The 22,504-nt window shown below is 42.5% G+C and overlaps 1 protein-coding gene across 2 annotated transcripts in view; it reads right to left on the bottom strand.

Moving 5' to 3' along the window:
• Nucleotides 1–22,504, bottom strand: part of tle2b (TLE family member 2, transcriptional corepressor b) — a 127,896-nt gene that overhangs the window by 15,363 nt on the left and 90,029 nt on the right. Inside the window, exons 6-12 of one of the 2 annotated variants that reach the window (XM_033621928.2) lie at nucleotides 22,133–22,207; nucleotides 18,594–18,771; nucleotides 15,894–15,910; nucleotides 11,333–11,473; nucleotides 8,337–8,390; nucleotides 1,280–1,447; nucleotides 671–830 (exon numbers count right to left, since the gene is read on the bottom strand). In XM_033621928.2, coding sequence (XP_033477819.1) covers nucleotides 671–830; nucleotides 1,280–1,447; nucleotides 8,337–8,390; nucleotides 11,333–11,473; nucleotides 15,894–15,910; nucleotides 18,594–18,771; nucleotides 22,133–22,207 — 793 coding nt within the window. Of the gene's footprint in view, nucleotides 1–670; nucleotides 831–1,279; nucleotides 1,448–8,336; nucleotides 8,391–11,332; nucleotides 11,474–15,893; nucleotides 15,911–18,593; nucleotides 18,775–22,132; nucleotides 22,208–22,504 lie in introns of both variants that reach the window. The other variant, XM_033621927.2, reaches the window with a different exon arrangement.

The following is a 22,504-nucleotide window of genomic DNA, read 5'->3' on the forward strand; positions in this document are numbered from 1 at the left end:
CATACAGTTTGAAAACGAGGCGCGGCTCCAACTAGAAAACAATGTTTTGATGCATTGGATGTGCTGAATGTGCATATTAAGGCAGTACAGGAGGAGGCGCACATTAATAATCCTCCAGGACTGTAACATGCTCATGTTTAACCCAAACAATGTGTCATGTGACTGCAGTTGGTTCAGACCGCATCAGATTTCCGTTGTAATCAGACTGAGACCACCACTTCAAGAAGGTCTCAGTCCGGTTGTTTTGGTGCACACCCAAGTGCAATTGCTGTGTTTACACCTGCCCAAACGAACTGCACTTAGGGGGCAAACAAACTTGAGTTTGACTGAACCGAACCAAACAGGGCAGGTGTGAAAGCACCCTAATTCAAAGAGCTAACTGGTCCAGCTAGTTTGTTCACCTTAAAGAATATGGAGCGTTAGTCGATCAGTTAAATCATAAAGTCAATACTCACTATAAAATAATGTAAGTGCTTTTAGGCTGAGTTTTTCTCTGTAACTTTCTGATGTAGTGGTCACACATATATCAAGTTTTGTATGTACATGTATGTACTACATTAATGTTGTAGTTCATTATATATGTACTGGCAAGCTCCTTTATCAACATTTACAAAAGTATTTTTTTGTAGTTTTAACATTTCTTTATGCTTGTTAAGAGTCAGAGTCTCACCAAGGGGGTCTGCACTGGATGCTGCTTTGCTGACCAGACGAAGGCAGGAGGTGCTGGGACCAGGGGCTCCTGGGGCTCCTGGTGCTCCAGGGGTAAGGGCCTCACGGTGGGACGGGGATGGGGTGCCAGACTTGGACAACGGAGACTGGGACTTATCCATCTGAAGAGAAGTCAAGCAAGTGATATAACAAATAAAAGACATGGTCGATTTTTCATGGGATCTGTAACACTGAACACACTTAAGCCCTCCTTTATTACACTAACATTAAGAATGATTATCTGTCACTTTTTGACTAAAGCTATCTGTACTAGACATCCATGAAGCTTTTCAACATAGGACAAGGTTTAGTTACTGTATAATAATTATGGGTTGTATGAGTTGCAAGTGTTTTTGCAAAAAACACCATAAATCTCAGCATAACAAGTACCAGGAATGGACCTGAGGGTACAAAGTGAGAAGGAATACAACTTTATTACATATGAAAAGAGGCTGAAAATCTTCAGTCTCATTAAACATGTTGACAGTAATATATTTGCATAAAGGAAAAGTAGATGGCGCCCTAACAGTCAGCAGAGTGCAGCAACTCTCTAAAAATCATTCTGTCTCACCTGTGCAGGGTCCTTGGACTTCCCGGGGGTGGGGCTGCGCGGGTTTGGGGTAGAGGGGGCCTCTCCTGTGCTGGAGGAGCCCGGGAGCTCTTTCCGTAGAGTAGGAGCCCGGTCTAACCCGTTCCCGTGGGGGGAGTGGGGAGGGCTGCCCGCAGGAGAGTTAGGCTCCTGAATGACAAACAGAGATTTAAAAATATCTAAAGGTCTGTGCTTATTTATGTATTTTTATTCTCAGAGGGTCTCACAGTGCTTCAGCTTGTTTTGTTGTTCCATTTCACTCCATTTTACAGCATTTCACCACTGTGAGAGTTTCTGTTTGAAGGAGGGATCCTTGCAGCATTTCGCAATTGTTATCAGGATTTTTACCAATGTGTTTTTGAACTACACTTTCTTTTCATTGCCACCTAAAGAAAGTACACCATTACATAATGCCCTGCTTGAAAGTTTGCACAACATTATGTGACATCATCTGGCAAGGCACAACATTAGCCAGCTGTAAAAGTTTTGTTAATTTATAATAATACTGACTCAAGTAGAAGTAAAGTACTCACAAAATAAATACTTGAGTAAGATTAAAAGAGCATCTTGTAAAGAATTACTCACGTCTTGGGTAAATTCATTACAAGCAATTTATTACACTAGTGTATAACATTCAAACAGATACCGACAAATATGTAGTGCACATTTATTGTCATTAAAGTGTCATATCCAGAACAAGACGCATGACAAAATAGGGACTGCTAAGCACTGTTTAATCTCTTAAAACAAATCAACAAGAAAAAATAACTTTGTGTCACTTGAATCCTCAAAGGAGAGGCTTGGACACAGTCGGCATTGTGTGTGTGTGTGTGTGTGTGTGTATGTGTATACATGCATTTAGTTTCCAAAACATAAACCTCCTTTCCATCTGCGGTGCTACAGTTTGTGGCCAGTAGGCTTTCGTTCCTCTCACTGCCGGACAATCACTGTTGTGCACATGTGAGCTCAGCTGAATATTAAAACTATTTATCACTTAATGTCTCAGAGAAAATAGCAAGAAATGTGTAATCCCAATGTAACAGAGTAGAAGTATATTTTATTGCAAATGCACCTGAGTAACTGCAAAACAACTACTCTTAGTCAAGTTACAGTTGACATCCATTGTCCGGACTCATGTAGCCATGACAGCTGGCAATGCTTCATACAGATGTTGCTACAAAGACGCAAAGAACCTCTGCTTCAGCACAGGAGATCTGTACCATCAGCCCAGTTTCAAGATGGACACCCAAGATTAGTGTCAACAGTTCAGTATCTGATCAAATGTCTCCCCTTCTGCTCCTGAGTTGTGACGATGAGTAATGGCCAGAAAAGTGTTTGTGCAGAACATTATGATGTCACAGTGAAGCTGACCTTTGACATTGTGGATATAAAATGTCATCACTTCATCATTTGATCCTATTAGAGCTTTGTGTTAATTTTGTTGGTGTATGAATTCTTGAGTTATGGCTCAAAACATGGTTTGAGAGATCACAGTGACCTTTGACCACCAAATTCAAACAGTTCATCGTTAAGTCCACGTGGATGTTTGTGCCACATTTGAGGAAATTCCCTCAAGCCCTTCTTGAGATATTGCATTCATGAGAATGTGACGTCTAGATGTATGTATGTATAGACAACCCGAGAGGCATAAGAATTAATAAAGTAAGTATAAAGCAATACTACGCACTACTTGACCACGATACGTCTCAACTGTAAAATCCCTCCAGGTTGTAAACAAGCATGTTTTCAGTAACTCAAAGTTACACCTCTGTTACCCAAACTGTAATTCCTGGATCATATTTCATTGTCTCACCTGTACCTGAGGCAGCACGCCCCCACATTGCAGGCCCTTGCATTTCATAATGCAGCACCGAACACCCACTTATTGTCTTTTTCTGTATTTTCGTCAACACTGTTTGCCAACAGCCGAACCAGGCAGAGTTTATTACAGCAGTTGGTTACAGAGTTTCAAAATACTTCAAGTAAAACGCTGCAAGTTCTTCCTTAATGGATCCAACACAGCCTCCAGTGTCACAGTCTGTGTTGTGATTTGCAAAGGAACTCAGAGCTCAGGGAACATTACATTACAACAGTGGAGATTGTCACTGTGGCTGGTACAGTAGTGTATGGACCTGGAGATAATGTTGCTGTTACAGCTGCTTTCATCACTGGAGCCACTGTTGAGCCAGCGCTGCCTCCCCCAGAACAGAGTGCTGGAGTAAGCACTTCTCACTGGGTCACAGTGATCAGCACAGACATTTTAGTGCTTATACACACACGCACTCACACACACACACACACACGCTCACACACACACACAGTCATACAGGCATGCACGCACACACAAGTTCATCTACTCATACAACCACACACAGAGACATTTACATGGTGCATACATCCGTACACAAACAGAAACGCACACACATACGCACAACCTTGCATGTATGTTCAAACGCGTGCACGTACATTCTTTCTAAAAGACACACACACACACTCACCAGAGAATTTGCCTCCCTTTTTCTGCCATTACCCACATTTGTCACATTTTTTTTTCTCTCTGCTTTTGTACTAGTTTCCAAATCACACAAGAGACCGGTTCCGCTTTTGTGTGCAATATCAAAATACAGAGGGCTTAGATAAAACATATTTTGGTACACTGCGTGAAGTATTTAAAGAACTAAAATATTCCAGGGGCATAAACGGCTTTGCATATATTAAACGAAGCAGACTGCAGTTATCTAATGAGAGAAGGGAGGAGAAAAGAAGGGGAGGTGGAGCAGGGTGAGAGGAGAAGGAAAGAACAAGTGAAGAGAAAAGAGACGGTGGAAAGATGGAAGAACAGAAGGCTGCGAGAGGCTGGAAAGAGAAATGAAACAAACAGAGGTAGATGAGAAGAGATAAGCAGACAAAGTATTTATGAATGTGTGTGTGTGTGTGTGTGTGTGTGTGTGTGTGGACAGACGCGATTCACAAGAGAACACAAACAGCAGCGGCTGATAATGAGCTTACACAGGAGCTCTTCCTATTTACAAGGAAACTGCAGCGGAAAGCTGAACTAGCTACATACCTGCTGACTCGTTTCACATTTCACAGATCCACACACAACACACACACACACACACACAGGTCACGACGCATGATTGACATTAAAACAAGCAAGCAAAATAAACACCCAAACACAGTGTTGTCTGTGTGTGTGTGTGTGTGTGTGTGTGTGTGTGTGTGTGTGTAGAGCTGAAGCAATTACTTGATTTGTTGATTACCAGAAAAAGAAACTAATCTGCAGGTATTCTGATAATCTTTTTGTTGAGTATTTTTTCAAGCAAAATGCCAAAAATTCAGCAGTTCCAGTGTTTCAAATCTGAAAGACGTGCTGCTTTTCATCATCTTCGATGGTATGAAAATCAATATATTTTTTTTGTTTTTTGCTGTGAGAGTGACAAAAGGATTAATTTATTAATCCAAAAAAAAAAAAAAAGTAAGATAAAATAAAATAAAATACAATAAAATTAAATTAATAATCAAATATTACACTGTAATATTAAGTCTATTGAGTTGTTTAGTACAGTACAACTATGATTGTGGCTTTCTCTAAAACACAGCCACGAGAAAAGTCACTCAGGACACAATTTCCTTCTCCAAGACTGTCAAAACACTCAAATTTAGCCATATGCCGGGCTCACACTACACGATATCAGCTAGATTACAGCCTGACGCAGTGTTGTACAGTGTTGGCTCGGATCGTGAATGAGTGTCGTACGTGATAAACGAGGGCGTGAAACAAGACGCAATCCGGGGCCATTAGCATCAGGCTAGCAAAGAATGCTATTCCTTCATATAGGAGAGGGATATAAATGGTAAAAGTAAAGACCATCGCTCAAAAGCAACACACAAAAAAAGATTTAAAAAAAAGCAAATCTCTTGCAAAAAATACATGCAATACAATTCAAAAAAGATGAATTTATCAGGTTACACACACACGCGCACAGATCAGTGTGCTGAATTGAACTATTGACAGATTGACAGACAGACAGGGTTATGCAGACAACGGACGGAGGGTTCCAAGCGGTGCCAAGTACATCCATAGTTCCTGCGAGCAACACTAGTCCTCCCAACGTTGTATTCATGCTTTATTCATGTGTGGGCTGCAGCACAGTGTCAGAGAGCTTCTGCAGGATAAAGGCGGCTTGTAACTTGTGGCTTTGTAGGGAAATCAAAGATATTTTCTGTAACAGGGATGTACAGCGCTTGCACACAAGGACATAGCTGTGAGGAAGTGTGTGGGAGACAGAGTGAAGTGTGAGCTCTGTGGGTGACTTAAATATTTTCCGTAGTGGAGATGGAAAATTATGAGTAAACATTGGTAGTGAAGGTGGAATATTAAGAGGTCAGAAGAAACTAACTTTTCTGTAATGGGGAAAATGATTTCTGTGAGATGTAGGACTCCTGTGAGTGTGGTCACCAGGGTATGAAGTTTCTAGGAGGTCTCCCGACTGGTAGACTGTGCCGTTAAGTTATGATCAGACAGAAGTAACCCACATGTCCCTGATGATTCAACTTCTCTATTACTCCACTCTGTTGACTTAAAGTGGGCTACCTGCAACATCAGACTTTACTAAGAGAGTTTACTAATACGAAACTGATTGTGGTTTTTAGTTTGTGTCATGCAGTTTCATGGATTTTAAATATTTATTTTTTAAGTATCATCTGCTCTGTTGGTTGTTGGAAGTATTTCAGGTGAGAAACCACACATGCTTACCCTGAATAGAAATGTTCTAGCCGTTTCATTTCCCAGGGAATTAAAGAAAACACTAGGAGTTAAAACAAAAATGTTTAATTTTTGTCTTCTATACTGAACTGCCAGGCATGGCCCCAGATTATTTTATACACTAATTAGCTTTAGAGACAATCCAAGATGTTATTTAAATACTGATTAGATAAAGCTGTCGACCAAATACACCTCAAGAGGGTAAGCTAACGTGTTAATGTGTGTGCTGGCATGCACACAAATAGATATGAGCTTTCAGTCAGTCAGTTTGTGGCCTCTTAAATATCATTACTGTATAACTTCAATTAATAGCCCGGGCTATTATTTGCATACTGAAATCAGCAGGCCTATATTTGGGACAGGCCTTTAAATTCCTTTCACACAACTGTTAATCAGCAATGATGGGAAATACAATCAAATCTTTTATTTAAACCAGTGTGAATAAATATAAATAATGAATCAATTATGAATCATTCATTTGATCTAGCGCCGACAGACAGCGCATCCAAGGAATATGAATAACTCAAGAATCATCGAGGAATGGACACATAATTTGACATAGCCAACAACCTGGTTATATCCAAAGAACTTCTATATAAATAATGAACTGCTTGGCAACCAGACCAGGCGCCTAATTCAGACAGGCCTTATTTTTCAAAAAGTGTAGCCACAACGGGCTAGTAAAAGGGACTGGGCGTTTAATTAGGACTAGGCTTTTAATTTTTTATGTTACTTTTTTAGTTTATATGGTGAATTTATTATCAAAGAGTTGCTTATTCACACATCCAGCAGACACTCAGCGACATTAACATTCATCTGAAGTTGGTTTTCTTGCTGCCCTGCTAACACAAGTCTAGTATTCACTCTCCTTTTGGCTCTGTTTGGGTCTCCACCAATTCCTGAATAAAAATATCTAACTCTTTAGCTGCTAAATGTTTCACTACATTTACAAGTTAGGTATTCAATTTGTCTGCAATTTGGTGCTGAGGTGGTAATGTACAGGGGGATTTATCAGATTTTTTCTTTTCCAGCTGAAAACAAAGTTGAAAAGAACAGTGACGGTAAAGATATGGGCTGTAAAAAACAGAAGATATTGATCTGAGAGTTGCAAGAATGCTCTGTAGAGCTGAGGGGAAGAGCAGAGTCAAGTTATAATTCTCTGTGGGTTGGTCACTACAATACCCTTTGAACACCAAAAACTGTGTGTATGCAGGTTTTTTTAACACAGGAAAACCCATTAAAAAGGTGACAGACTGCTTTCCCAATGCCAGTGGACGAGTATGCCTTTCTGGGGTGGTTTTTGTACTGGTTTGTCACATTCGGCGCCATGGACTGCCCTGAAAGCGGTTAGTAAACAGTAGAAAGTGCGTGAAGGCCGGTGAAAATGTTATGGCGTGTACTCCTTTTTTATATCTGTTCCTTTTCCCAGTCTCTCTTAACCATGGTGCCAACTAATTTGAAACAAAGTTAGAGTGCTATGTTGATGGAGATGGGTGGAATTTGTGAAGGCCCATCATTGCATCACACTGGTAGAGAGGCTAGAATTAGCGCATCCACCCAGGTGTTGTATTTCCATCGCTGCTGATCAGAGTTGATCGGAGCTAGAGCCCAGAAATTCCTGTGACTATTGCAGGGGTCATGTAGGGGTGAATGGCGATTGTAACCTCTCCCATTTAACCCTTTGAAAGCAGGAGCAGTATCACTTTTTTGTGCTGCTTTCAGGTGCCTTTCACAAGTATTTAAACCTTTGAACCCTGAGTAAATCGATGCAATTTCTTTCAAAAACATGGAAAAAGATAATGAGCAACTTAGTAAGAAATGTCCCACAAAAAGCAAAAAACATAAAGTTAGAAAACTATTTAAAATTTAAAAAAAATAGGAAAAAAAGAAAAAAGCTTTGGAAAACGATATGTATAATTCACATTATTGGAATTTTCAGGCACTTGTTCCAGGTCATTTCCTTGTATTTACCTTTATTTTCTTTTTTAAACTAATTTTCTTGTTTTTAATTTTCTCTTTTTACTAATTTCTTGCAAATTTGGGGTCATTTCTTCTTGCTCATTGCCTTTTTTCAGAGTTTTTGGAAGAAATCAAGCCAGGGGTTAATAAAAAAGCAGCAGCACTTTTTGTGCAGTGGGAAAGGAGCTCAAGTGAACCCTTTCACACAAAGTTCATTGTTGATATAAAAATATTGGTAACACCCACTTGATTAAGTGTGTGTCAAACAAAAGAGGGTGTCAAACATAATTTACATACAGATAGGCGACTTACCTCATTGGAGACGTCCACTACGAGATTGTCTTCACTCTTGTCTCCATCACTGTCCTGAAGAGCAGAGCAGATATAAGAAAGTTAAAACATTCTCCAAATGTCTATTATCCATTTAAATAAGACAGGTGTTTAACTGGTTGCTTTTTATCCCTCTCAGCCACAAAGACATACAGTATACTGAAGGTGTACATTGAGAACTTTAATAATAAAGATGGAAACACACAAAAAAAACACACACAAGTGCACACACAGATCGATACATCAATACCGCTGCTCTCTGCTTTCTTCCTGTGTCTGTCCTCCATGCAACATTTAACGCAGAGATACTGGATACCATATATATACTGTATATTCTCACCCAACGTCTCCCTCATACAAACACTGTTTCTATCTGTCTCTCTCACACACACGCACACACACACACACACACACACACACACACACACACGCACACACACTGTTGCTCTTTCCCCATCCGTGGCACATTTTAGCTTTCCGTCTAGCCATCTCTCTCTCCATCTCTCTATCCCTTTTTCTGGGGTGAGAATGATGGCACTTAGTCACCATGGCAACAGCTCTTTGATGTGATCATGGCCTGATATTCCTATTGACATCAGTGTGGAGTGACATCAGTACCTAATTATACAGAGGCAAAACAGGGCTATGCATACAGCCTATTCCTAGAACAAAAATACAGTAACAGAGGGAAAGAGAGAGGAATGGAAAGAGAAAAAAGAAAAAAAAAATTTGACACAGGAGATGGAATAAAAAGGAAAAGAAAACAGGAAGACGACGGAGAGTGCGAGGGGAAAGACGAGAAATTGAGAGCCGATGATAAAGAGACAGAGATATAGAAGAGCGAAAAGGCAAAGAGAGAGAGATGGGAGCTGTAATGTGGCTCGACAGACAGAAAGAGAGGAAAAACATTCAGAAAGTGGAAACTATCTGTGCTTGTTCTCGCTCTGAACTAATGGGAAGATTTGGACTGTTGTTGTTGGTGCCAAACCGATTTAGCTGGAGGCCGTCTTGCACAGACAGACTCCCAGTGTCAATCAATCCTCCAGACTGCAAACACACACAGCCATCTAATTCATTACAGCTATCTGCCTTGGCCGTCTCTCTTCTGGCATTACATCGCCTGTGGCTCCCTGCTCTTCCCCATTGGACCCATCCAAACCAAACACGGCTCTAATTGGCCACGGGCCCCCCGACCCGTGTGGTCTGTAATGTCACAGGCAATGCCTTGCGCGCGCACACACACACACACACACACACACACACACACACACACACACACACACACACACAGATGCACATGCACTTTGTGATGTCTTTGGTGGCTTTTTTTATATTTGAAAAAACAAAAATAAATGCTGCATTCATGTGGAATCAGGGAGACAGCAAACTGGATATCATGACGCTAAATATGGTGAGGCCAGCAGAGAATACCAGCAACAGTAACGGTAAACAGCATTTACACTCAAATATTTTAATTTTTTGTCATCTTCTGTGACAGAATTTACAACCGGATGTTAGCTACGGATGTGGGCGCCACGGTGATGCAGTGTTTTGCATTGTCGCCTCACAGCAAGAGGGTTCCTGGTTCGAACTCTGCGTCAGTGTGGATTTTCTCCAGGTACTCCGTCTTCCCTCCCACAGTCCAAAGACATGCCAGTTAGGTTATGTGGTGACTCTTAATTGCCTGTGAGTGTGAATGGTTGTCTGTCTCTATAGCCCCTTTTACACTGCCAGATTTTCCGTGAATGTTGGGCCGTTTTGCCGGCAAGCTGCGAGCATTTAGACACACAGAGCTGGATTGGCGAGTTGATCCGAGGTGCCCAGTTTTCCGCCTCATAGGGGAGTCATATTGGCGGAACCCTTTTAGTCTAAACAGACCAAGGCGGCCTTCTGCAACGGGAGGGGCTGTTCATGACTTGTGGGAGGAGCTGTTGATGATGCCACATGTGCGACCCACTGGCGGTGGACTAACAGGAAACAGCTGATAGCAGGAATGAGCAGCTAGTAGCAAGAGGGAAACGCAAACCTGACAGACACTGTAAAGATGAGCAACTGGGGAGACAAAGAATTGCGCGCCCTCCTTGCCCTCGCAAACAAAGAGGTCATTAACCATCAAATGACGGGGACGGTGAAGAACGGGCCGACTTATGAGAGAAACACCCAAGGACTGACTAGCCGCGGCTTCCCTCCCACGTTACTGTTTACGTCACACGCTGAGCTACACGTTGTGTTTCTTGCTAACGCCCCCCATTGCCCTGAAAAAGGCGCATTCTGTATAAACAAAAGTAGGCAGACGGCATTTTGCTGCACTCCCCGATTTTGTTTTTATACTGCCAATGCTGAAAGAAGACTGATTGGGCTTTCCTGCAAATTTGCACAATTCCTATTATTATAGAGTGTCAGCTCTGTGATAGTCTGGTGACCTCTCCGGGGTGTACCCAGTCTCTCACCCATTGTCAGCTGGGATGGGCTCCAGCTCCCCGCAACCCCCATCAGGATAAGTGATTACGGAAAATGAATAAATAAATAAATGCTACGTAGCTCTTTCACACAAAGACAAAACGTGGGTGGTCTGGACACTTACAGGACATAACTAGAAGATTACACAAGATAATAAACACTAAATAATCTCATAGAATACATTTTATTCCATTCTTTGCAAACAAAAGTTTGAGTCACCATGGCAACATATCATCATATGTGTTCTGTTTTATTGTCCTGCTGTCCCACATGTGTTTTCTGTCTACTGTCTGCCTGATTCCATGTAAAAGCAGCATGATGCATGCACATCTATAGCACATTAATAGCATTAATATGCATGTTTTTTTTTTTTTTTATTTATATACGTGTCCCTCCTGTGTTTCTTTTCCTTGTTGTGTCCTAAGTGTGCTGATGCAACTACTTAGTTTCCCCTTGGTCATCATTTAAAGCTCAACTTATCTCATCTTACAAGGACAAGGACAAACACAGACACGTACATAGGAGTGTGGTGGAAGGGGCTCTTTGTCATCACAGCGCCTCCGCTTTGCCTCAGCGCCTCCCTGCGAGGAGGAGTAGCCTCCTGATGGGCCTTGGCGCTCCTCGGCGGGCTGACTGTCTGTTGATGACACTGACTTACTCTGGAGAAAGACAAGGACACAAACACAAGTGTGAACACACACATGATACTGCTGATACTGCTGCAGACGCAGACAGAGACGCATCTGACACAGAGGTGTAAAAACTGATCATTAGAGAAGTTTTACCAAAGTGACATGGTACATCATATACACACACACCCACGTTTGCATGATGTGAAGACACACACGCAATCACTCTGTGGACATAAGCTTGGGTATAGAAGGAAAAGCAAACATTAACAGAAAGCCCAATAAAAACACATGACACACACACACACACACACACACACACAGCAAAAACAGCAGATGTAAGCACAGGTTAAGACGTAACCACAGAAGCACACGAGACAGCGTATAAAGCTAATTAGTGCTCTCCCCTCGACACACCAGTCCTCATGTAAAATATGACTCTCATTATTGGGCAATAAAGCTGTGCAGGCATATTTACAATATTTACAATACAGCCTGGCCTGGTGCTCAGCACTCAGAAAAGCCGATCAAAGCATTGTGGTGTTTTTGTGTTGGGGCAGGGGCCAGAGGTTCGGCGAGGGCCACTTGTCATTCTCTGTCCCCCTGTGGGGAGGACAAGAACAGTGAGGGTTTAACACGCCAATGAGTCACACAGGAAGGAGCCCACGGGGCCGACAGGAAGGAGCGCTGGACAGAGGAGAGGAGAAACCACACAATGGACCTCAGTGCGGCTCAACAAACTTCCCTCTCTTCTTTCTTCTTCTTCTCCTCCTCCTCCTCCTTCTTCCCTCTCCTCCTGACTTCCTCTCGCTGTCCCTTTTTTCCCCTCCATTTAAAATTCCAACATGTTTTACTGATGCAGGGCTCTCTGACAAATGCCAATTGATATGCATCTCCCCCCTGCCTCCTCTCCATCCCCCTCCCCTCCCTCTCCAAACGCCGTAAAGCTCGGCTAAGTTCAGCACAAACCTCAACTCATATGAGAAATATTTTCCTGGTGCTTAACAATGAGCATTGTGTTTAGCAATTAAATTATGCTAAGGGTTTCATTGCGGATAGAGGGAGGGGGAGGGAAAGTTAAGTCAGTAGCGCCTTTAAATCATTTTCATTTCGCAATAAAAAGCCAGAACAAAGACTTGCTGGTATTTTTTTAACAACCTTTCCCCTCCCTATTTTTCTTGCTCTTTTTTCTCTTCCTCTTTAGTCTCTCCCTCCCTCTCTCCTTCCTTTTCCAATTTCACTCTCCATCTCCTTCTAACCCTCATCTTCCCCCTCCTCTCTGTGTTATCAACAGTTACACTGATGAAGGCCAGCTGTCCATTGCAGCCAGTACAGTACGCAAGTGTTCACACGGTTTCCATAAAGCAGAGCAATCTGCAGCCAGAGAGAATAGGACAAGCCATAGACGTCCACTGAATTTCAATCAGCCCATTTGCACTGCATTAATTCTCCAGGCGATTAACGGGGACTTTGAACTACAGTGACATAAAATATGTGCAAAACCTGTGAGGCAAGATGAACACTTGTATACATTTCATGTTTCACTGCATGTTGCATTCATTCGATTTTTCTGAGGATGGATTTTGTTTTTTCTTTAAACCCATCAATTAAGGTAACCTGAGCCACCGCACGGTCACATCTCACCTTCACACTTAATTAACAGACTGTTGGATATGAGCTTCAAACAGCCTCGTCTGTGTTACTGAACACTGAGTCACTCCATCCAGCACAAGTAACATTAATGTATAAATCAGTGTGACAGCAACATGCATCGTGTTAGAAGATAATCAGGCTCACAGGATGTGGACTGTCACTGGCCGCCTATATCAGACCATAACATGCTTCCTGTATGTTACCATTTTCAAAAACCCTGTTGCTATGTGAAACTCGTCTTGCATAGCCCGGCCTATTTCCACACTTGGTTTTAGCTCTGTGCATGAAACAACAAGAACAACCCCGAGCTAGCAACCTACACACTAAAATATCTTTGAATGTTTTAGTGGTGTTTTCTTCTGTAGGGATTTAGCCATTTTAATGCCAGCACTCCCCTCTCCACCAAAACAAGTTCCCTCCTGACACTAATTTGCAACGGCGTTGAATCCTGGGCCTCCTGCGCCGCTCAAGAAGACTGTGATTGGTTTAAAGGTCCAGTGTGTAGGATTTAGGGACATCTACTGGCTGAAACTGCATATAATATTTATAACTATGTCTTCATTAGTATATAATCATCTGAAAATAAGTATAGTTGTGTTTTCATAACCTTAGAGCAGGGTCCTTTTCCACAGAGTCTGCCATGTTGTTTCTACAGTAGCCCAAAACAGACAAACCAAACAACAGCCTGATTCCATGTAAAAGCAGCATGATGCATGCACATCTATAGCACATTAATAGCATTAATATGCATGTTTTTTTTTTAGGTCATTTGTGTTTTTGCATCAACCACAACAATTCTCATACACACTTGGCACATGAGAGAAATTTCAGTTGGTTGCAATCTGCAACCTCATCGCCAGATGCCACTAAATCCTACACAATGGACTTTTAAAACAAGTAAAAACTCACAGTGTTATTCATTTCCATATAAGTTTATGCTACTGTAAAAAGTTGTGGATGGTGTCAATGAAACCGTCCCGTACCATTACCATGTTTGGTCCCCCCTCTGTTGGAGTACCTAGCACACAGATCTGGTACTAAAAGGTGGAGCTGTGAACACTGCAGTCCGTTGACTGATCAATAGAGGACGGTCACTCTGCTCAGGGCTGAGTTGTGGCTGGTTTTGAGGCTCATGTCACCACTGTTCATACTGTGGAGCGTTTTATTAGTAAACTGTAACTATAAAATGAAAGGATGTTTTGCTGCCTCTTGCAGCAGCTGTAGGCTGAGAAAAAATAACTTAATTCACTGGGCCGACTGCTGACAACTTTTAAGGTGGAACATTTACCTGTTATGTTATGTTGCTCGATGCACGAGCTGATGACGTGAATCCATCAGCACACCTGCTATTACTTTAGTTTTGTCTCTTTTGGATGACATACACTTTCAGTAATGAGTGGATCTTTAAGCATTTAAAAATGTATATTAATTTCGACTGGATTATGTGAGCTGCATATATCCCAATCCTCACTTGTCATTCCAGCGTCATTCCAGTGGACTCTGGCAACACTAAACCCCTGAGCTTGCCTGAGAATACACAAACCTAAATACACTAAATACTAAACCCACTATTACATAAATACACAAATACACAAACTAAATACACAAACCCACTATTTTTAAATATCCAGTCGAGACACTCTCACTACAGCCTGTTCTATTTTGTTCTGAAAATGTCGGCGTGCAACCTCGTTCTGTGGACGATAAACGAGGTGCAAACTGATAAAGAAGGAAATACAGTGAGCAGTGAGTGACAACAACCCCGCCCACATTTAAGAGTACTGTTTGCAGTGGAAACGCTAGGGTCTAGGTACCATGTCTGAAGGGTTACGTTTGGTTCCAAAGGTACCATACTGAAAGTGTTTGGTGGAAACAGGGCTTAAAAAAGAGCTGCATGTGGCTCCAGAGCCGCAGGTTGCCTCCCTCTGGGTTAAGGAAAACTGAATCCCCCTCCCACAGAAATCAGTAAGTGTAGATACAGTTCCAGACTGCAGCTGTAAACTGAGTGTAACGAGTTGACAGTTCTGTCTGATATCAGGCAAAGTACATGTTTCTGTCTCTAAGGTGACAGCACAAAAACACACCAGTCATGGACTGTTCAGACTGTTCTTTCATTCATATCAACACAAGTTTAGTTTTCCAGTACAGTGGTTTCACAAGTTAACAGAATGCACACAAAGGACTCGTCTGAATAGGTTTCACTCCCCACCCCTCCTGCAGTACTGGCAGCTGTGCAACTCTCACCAAATATTAACTAACGATATAACAGAACAAGTTCTGTTGGGAAACATCTTTTCAAATGGATCTCAGTGGTGTGATATTTGGTGTTTATTTAAATTTTACATCAGACATTAAGCAAGAGACACTCATTTCCACAAACACTGACTGGCATGCTCCGGGCAGCAGTTGCCATTAACTTGATTTTAATCCTTTCACTTGTTCTGTAAGTCTTGTAGATTACCAGAACATTTGTGGTGCTGATAAACAAACAGTTGCTTGTTCATCCGTTCACTCAATTTGTACTCTACTCCAGATAACAGCAAAATGCTGTGAGCTCAGATGTTAGTGTGATGGAGGAAACCTTGAGGAGCTCAAGGTTGATAGTGCTGAGCAGCTATTGTGCCACTTCTGGCTGAGCTCCAGCACCACACAGCCTTTTTTTAGAGGCCACTTTACAGTGCGTCTCCATTTCCCCTCAGTTTATCACTGTCACACGCACACACACACGCACATACACACATGCACTGAAATGTGAGTGTAGACGACACGTACAGTACACACATACACAACTACTCACCCTGCTGGGTGCTCCCTCTGGGATGGGGCGGAGAAAGGTAAGGAAAAAGAACAGAGTAGAGAGAAAAGAGGGAGTGAGGGAGAGGGGTAAAGGGGAAAAGAGAAAAAGTTTGACGTCAGTCCTGATAATAATAACAAGTCCCCCAGTCAGCCAAGGTTAGGCTGAACTACGGCTGCTCCTCTCTAATAAAGATACAGACCCACTATTGTGCCCGATTCCAGCCTCTCTATCTTTCCCTCTCCCTGTTCTCCAACTAGACAAAGCTCGCTGTCTTCCCCTGCTGCCTCTTTCAACGCTCACTATCTTTTCACTCATTCTTCCTCTCCTATGTAAGAACAGAAACACACACAGCTGCAGACACGCATAAGCTCTCACACAGATGCTTAGCACGCCAATATGAACACATTGATCTCTCTATCTCTCTCCCTTTCTACTCTTACTTGTTCCCTCTTTTTTTTATCTCTTTCTAGCTCTCAGTTTATTCATGAGAAAGTCTCTCTTGGCTTGGTGCCTGAAACGGAGCGCAAAGATAAGATATTCTATCGGGGTGAATGAAAGTTCATTGGGAGAAAGCGTTTCTCCTGCATTTACACAAGTGCCTTGAATACGTCTGTCCATATTATGACAGCAATCTAAATGAGCGAGTTCAAATTCAGTCCAAAAGGTGACTTCCTGTACAAATGACACAAAAGCTGCCAGTCACATGTGATGTACAGTTTGCTTTGCATTTTATCTGATTGAAAATGATTATTCTGTGGCTGTAGTCAAAGTTTCTCTCACTGCTGCTCACGTGTACATGCAGAAATGCAAACATTTAATTTTTGCATATTCAGTTTGTAATGGTTCTATTGTGGATGATTTCTCAGAGTCTGCTTCAGCACCTCACTTACTGAACTTATTTAACATCTTCTCAACATGTTGAATAGTCTAACTGATTTTCAGTGACGAAATCTTTTGTGTACACTGACCTGAAACAACTGAAAGGACACAGATTTTCACTGTAACTATGATATATGGTACTTTAGAGTAACTCAGTGCTATAAGGGTGAAAACTTCTGCATTAACTACACAATTTGAACTGCCCTGTTCACATCCTGCTCTAAATACCGCAGTGTTTCTCCAATATTAATCAGAATATCTTCCTATGAACTTTTGGGGCTCTTCTTAAACAATCTAAAGTGCATGGCACAAATGCATTTAGGGTGTGTCCAACTACTTTTGCTAGTTAGACGGCTCATCATCTGGTCACAAAGTAAAGGGCAAGGGTTGAGGAGGTTGTATTTAGTCCCTTAAATAATGATAGGGGTGTTTTGGGCATAACATGAGCTCAACCGATCAGAGCGTCTCTCATTCCCTTTAAAGCCAGGTGCACCTACACCTGGCGCGCTGCTTTTTTCACATGTCGGATTGGGCAAATTTGGGAAGCAAGCAGGTTTCTGCTGTGAGTAATGTAGTAACAGCGGTAATGTCACTGCAGCAAATATCGTGGGGCATTTGAGCTGCAAAACTAAAAACTGTAGTTGTAAATTTGACAGAGGAAACATAACTAAACTTTTAGCTTCTGTAATAATCCATGACGCTACGCTGCTCCTCGTTTGTAAATGCACACAGTGTCTCTAATAATGTGGAGTCAGACAGCAGCTCTGCAGCTCTGCTCTGTACTATGTTCACATTTAAGAGAATGTAATTTATATGTTCCTCATTAATGTTGTATCATATATTAATGTCTTTTAAATAGCAGGAAGATACAGCACGACTCTGACTTTAGACCAGGTCTGCCTCAAAATAGGAGTACGCCAAGAATTCACCTGACTGAACCCTTGGGGGCGCTGTGTTCTTTTATATACCTACCTAGACTCTGTGACGTCTATGGTCGTTGCTCGTTCATTGTTTGTTTATCTTCCGGCTTTGCTCTAGTCACAGTGAAGATGGCAACCGAGAGAGAAAGACTGTTGCTGGAGCTCGAAATGATCGACATTGAACAACAAATGCTCTTATTACAAATGGTACAACGAAGAGAGAGGCGACTGCGCCGATGGTCTGTAATGGCAGTGTTGTGGTACTGCAGCAGGAAGTGAAACCTTGGGAAATGCCGGAAATGATGTAGTTTGAAGGACCAATCATAGCTCTTGCGGTCTGCGTTGCCTCGACGCATGGTTACAATTTTTTGGAGGTGCACATCACGTCTCTGCGTTGGTCACAGAGGGACGCAATGCCTCCGCAAAGCCCTCTGCGTCTAGGTATGCGGAAGCATAAACCTTGCTTAAGAGCTGGGTTGTACCTACACGCCCATGAACGCAAGCATTGTTATTAACACAATGTGGGCGCTGGCCATGAAAATGACAGCTGTGTTGGTCTAAACTAGCAAGGACATTTGCGTTGCCCTGTACATCACTTTGTGCCAGGTGTAAGATATGGCTCTGGGCCTTCTAACCATGGCTAAACTGTCTTCTAGTTGATAAAAGCAGCTGCCAATGACTTTAAGTCGCAAGATCAGGTGAGATAGTCCAACTTATTTTCAGAGAAACAAGGAACAACAATAATTGCTGAATTTCCTGTCATGAATCTGTTTTAATTAGTAGGCTAACACGTAAATGTCAGAGTCTAACTCCCCACTGCTCCGGCTACAATTGGCTCTTGTAGACAACATTTAAATCTTTTGGAGACAAACCTGAGGATTAAAAGTACACGGTTCTTTACCTCTGAGATGTTCGGGATCAAGGTGGTTGCGCTCATCTTTGGAGGCGAGGTGGGCCGAGACCCCCAGGGCCCCGGTCAGCGCAAGAAGCCCCGAGCCTCCCGCCCCCAGGGACAGGCCCGATGGGTGTGGCGTCAGAGGAATGCCAGGGGCATGGTGAGACAGGTGCTGGAGCTGCTGCTGCTGTGGCCACAGGGAAAGGAGGGGTCGGGGAGGGAGGGGTCAGGGAGGGATGGTATCATACAAGGGGGGTGGTTGGTTAGAAAAAAACAAGGTGAAGAAGAAACGGATAGAAAATAAACATCAGAAAGTGCAAAGAACAAAGAAGAAAAAAGTTGGGAGGTGAGAGAGATAGGAGGAAAGGAGAAGGTGAATGAAATGAAATCCACATGGAGAGCTCAACAGCGAGAGAGGAAAATAAGATGAGGGAAGATAGGATGTTAAAGAGATTAGTGGATTAAGAGGTGAGAAAGATGGACACCAAGGACGAGACAGAGGTAAAGGAAAGATGGAGGAGAAGGAAATTAAATGGTCAGGAAACACGCAGAGAGTGGAGGAAGGAGGAGATGGAAAGTGAAAGACAGAAGGAGAGTCAGTGAAAGGAGGCGAGGGGATGAATGGGATTTATTATGAGGGAAAGGCAGGAGGAGGAAGATTGAGAAAGAGGCCAAGGGAAAACACAGAGAGGGTAAAAGAGAGGAAAGAAAATGTTTGAGTCAGGGAGTAAATGATGGGGAGGAACAGAGGGAAATCACGGTGGAGGCAGTGAAAAGTGAAGGAGAATTAGATGAACAGGAGGGAGAAGATAGGGAGAGAGGGTAAATGAGCACAGGAAGAGGGAGGGAAAGTGTGTGCAGCGGAGAGAAAGCAAAAGATAAGACGTAGTCAAAGACAATGGGAGAGGAGAAATGAGGACAAGGCCATAGTGGGAGGAAGAGAATGATAAAAGATTACAAAAGGAGAGATGAGAAAATCCAAAAAAGAAAACGAACACAAAGACAAAGCAGGAAAGAGAGGATGATGGAGGATGGAGAGAGTAAAGGGAGCAAAAGAGCAGCTAGAGATAAAGAAAGGCTATTATCCTGAGGGGAGCATTATGATGTGTTGCCGTGTGTTGTTTTGTCAAGCTGGTGTTTTCGACACACATACGCTCACACAAACACACACCTTAGAGACGGCGGTGTTTGTAGTGCTGGGAGAAACAAAGGGCTTTAAGTAGACAGAAATGTGATCAGTGCTCTGACAAGCTCTGGAAAGCCCCGTCTGCGAGGGCACTCAGGAGCATCACTGTGTCTGTGTGTGTGTGTGCATGTTAAGACATATATGTGCAGACAAGCATGTGATAATAATATGTTGGCCTTGGTCAGGTGATCATGCGCTGTTAAGTGTAGGTGTGTTATGAGCGTGTCAAAAGTTATCGGTGTAGTTAAGGCATGTATTTTGTTTAGAGCTTCTATCGAAACAGTGTCTGTCAAAGCTCAAACTGAGCCCAAACCATGGCAGCAGTTTTGGGCCCGGGCCTGATTAAAAACCTGAATTTACACTGTAAATATAAAACTAAAACAAAACTAATAAAACTAAAACATTTATCACAAGCGGAGGGCTGCTAACTTTCCTAGCACGACCTCTCCTCCTTTTCTTTCTTCTGTTATTTCAACAGTCTGTCGTCAGATCTGCGTCTCACACACGACAGGTTCGGCAGAGCCGGCTGTGCCCCTCACTTTATCCCTATCTTTGAATGCACACAGCATGTTATGCACTCTCCCTCTACTGGGGAAGCAGAGGCAAACACTGCCAGCCACATTGCTTTGCAGCCCTTCTCTCTCTGTTTCTCTTGTTTCCTTCCAGTCCAATGCAACTCCTGCCATTTATACAAGAGAAGGGCCAATTTAATGTGTCTCCTGTGCAGTGCCCTGGAATTGTGCATGTGAGCAAATGACCCCCTGATTCTAATTCTTTGTCAGTATGAATCCTAAATTAGTTATAATGGGTTAACAGCAACACAGCCCACATTACACAGACTGTAAGGTGTACATTAAAAAAGCACTGTCTGGCACTGGGGGATTGCAAACCTGACCTGATTCAAGCCAGAGGAAATTTTAAGAAATTACAGCTCGTCCCAGCCTGAACCGGGCAGGTCTACTGGGCCCCGTCAGGTCTGGGCAGAAAATCAAAGCCCTAGTTCTGTTACATCATGTGTGTCAGTTTGTATGTTAGCTTCAGTTTAATTTAAACATGATGTCTTTTGTCCAGAGAGTATCTAACACAGAAACCTTAATCTCAGTTGTAATTAATGCAGTGTACACGGTGCTGTTGTTGTACAGTAAGTGGACAGAAATATAATCCATACTCTGACAAGAAAGACTGATATTAGAGCTGACAACAATCACTGATTTCTCAACTCCGAAGTCATGGAAATCCGGCGCTTGGGCAGTGACTTGCGGCATAAGACACTGACGAAAAAAGCTGTCCTTTAACGTCGGCATGATACACAGCTGGTTGCCTTTATAGTTTCATAGCACTTGGCGGGATCAGGGGGAAACACAGCGGTATAAGAACGGAAATTAAGGTTGCAAAAGTCCCAGCAGGGTTGGCGTTAGGTCCAACAAACAACTTTCACCCGGGAGAGTGGCGTTTGTGTCCTGTAAGATTATAAAGCCAAACCCTGGTATTTTATCCTAAACCTAACCATGTGCGTTAGCTGTTGAAGGAAAAAAACACTTCAATTCGCTGTGTTGTACCTACATAGTGCGTTTATTTTGAAAGAAGACAATGCATGTAACAGGCAGAACTTGACACGGCGTCCCAGAATGTCAACAACCAACACATCCAGGATACCTTTCACGTCGTATCTGAACATGGAAGGTCCGTGACCAAACGTCAATATGTGATGAGGTCGGAGTGAGAATGTGTTGGATTTCTTTCTGTTCTTCGACTGTTTTTGCAAAAGAGTTCCTGCACAAGAGACTGAGCCAAAGCTACGATGTTTGTTGTGTTATTTGGCAAGTTGGACTGGTTACTCCAAATTTTTAGTAGTTACTCATTTAAACTTCTGTCAGCCAGAAGCTTCAAAATTGCTGCTCCCAGTTATTTTACTGGGAGCAGCTTAATATAAAATTGGCAACAGAGCCCAGTAAAACAGGATGAAACATCACAGTTACCACTGCCACATCTGATCACTGGGCTTCAAATAACAGTGGGACACCACACACTCTGGATGAGATGCTGATTAACACCTGACTCCAACAGATTGGCTCTTTCAGTGGATATAATAAAATGCAACGTGCGATGATGCATCAAAAAATAAATTTTCAAAGTCCAGTTTTCAAAAAAGAAAACCCTTCTCTGTCCATTAGCTGTGTTCATGTGTGATGTTTACATCTTACATCACCTATTACATTATCTATTTATAGACCAGTGACTAAAGAATTTAATCAGCTGACTTTCATCTGCTAGATTAGTTGGCAAGTCTTCAGTTGCTATGCCTATACGTGCAGGTGTGTGTGTGTTTGTGTTGTCAAGATGAATGGAGGTGACTCACCCCGATAATGGCATTGAGTTCAGCCATCGTGACCTGCTTGGCCCTCTCCACTGCTTGGACCACCTGTTGCTGGTGCTGCACACAAACACACACAAACAGCATATAAACACACACATTTAATACCACAGGAAGAAAGTAAGGATAAACATTCTGGTATAGATAAATACACACACATGTAAACAAAATGTATATCACATGTAGGGTCAGTAATCACACTGTGAGACCTGCTAATAGACCAAACTTGAGAAAAGGTGCTAAAACAACCAAACTCTGCTTGTACAGGGTGAATAAATATAAATGTCTGGATTGGGCAACCATGCATTCACACAGCGCAAACACTGACAGAAAAGTCACACACAGAAACACACACAC

The sequence above is a fragment of the Epinephelus lanceolatus genome, chromosome 6 (assembly GCF_041903045.1).
Source record: "Epinephelus lanceolatus isolate andai-2023 chromosome 6, ASM4190304v1, whole genome shotgun sequence".
In the NCBI taxonomy this organism is placed as follows: domain Eukaryota; kingdom Metazoa; phylum Chordata; class Actinopteri; order Perciformes; family Serranidae; genus Epinephelus; species Epinephelus lanceolatus.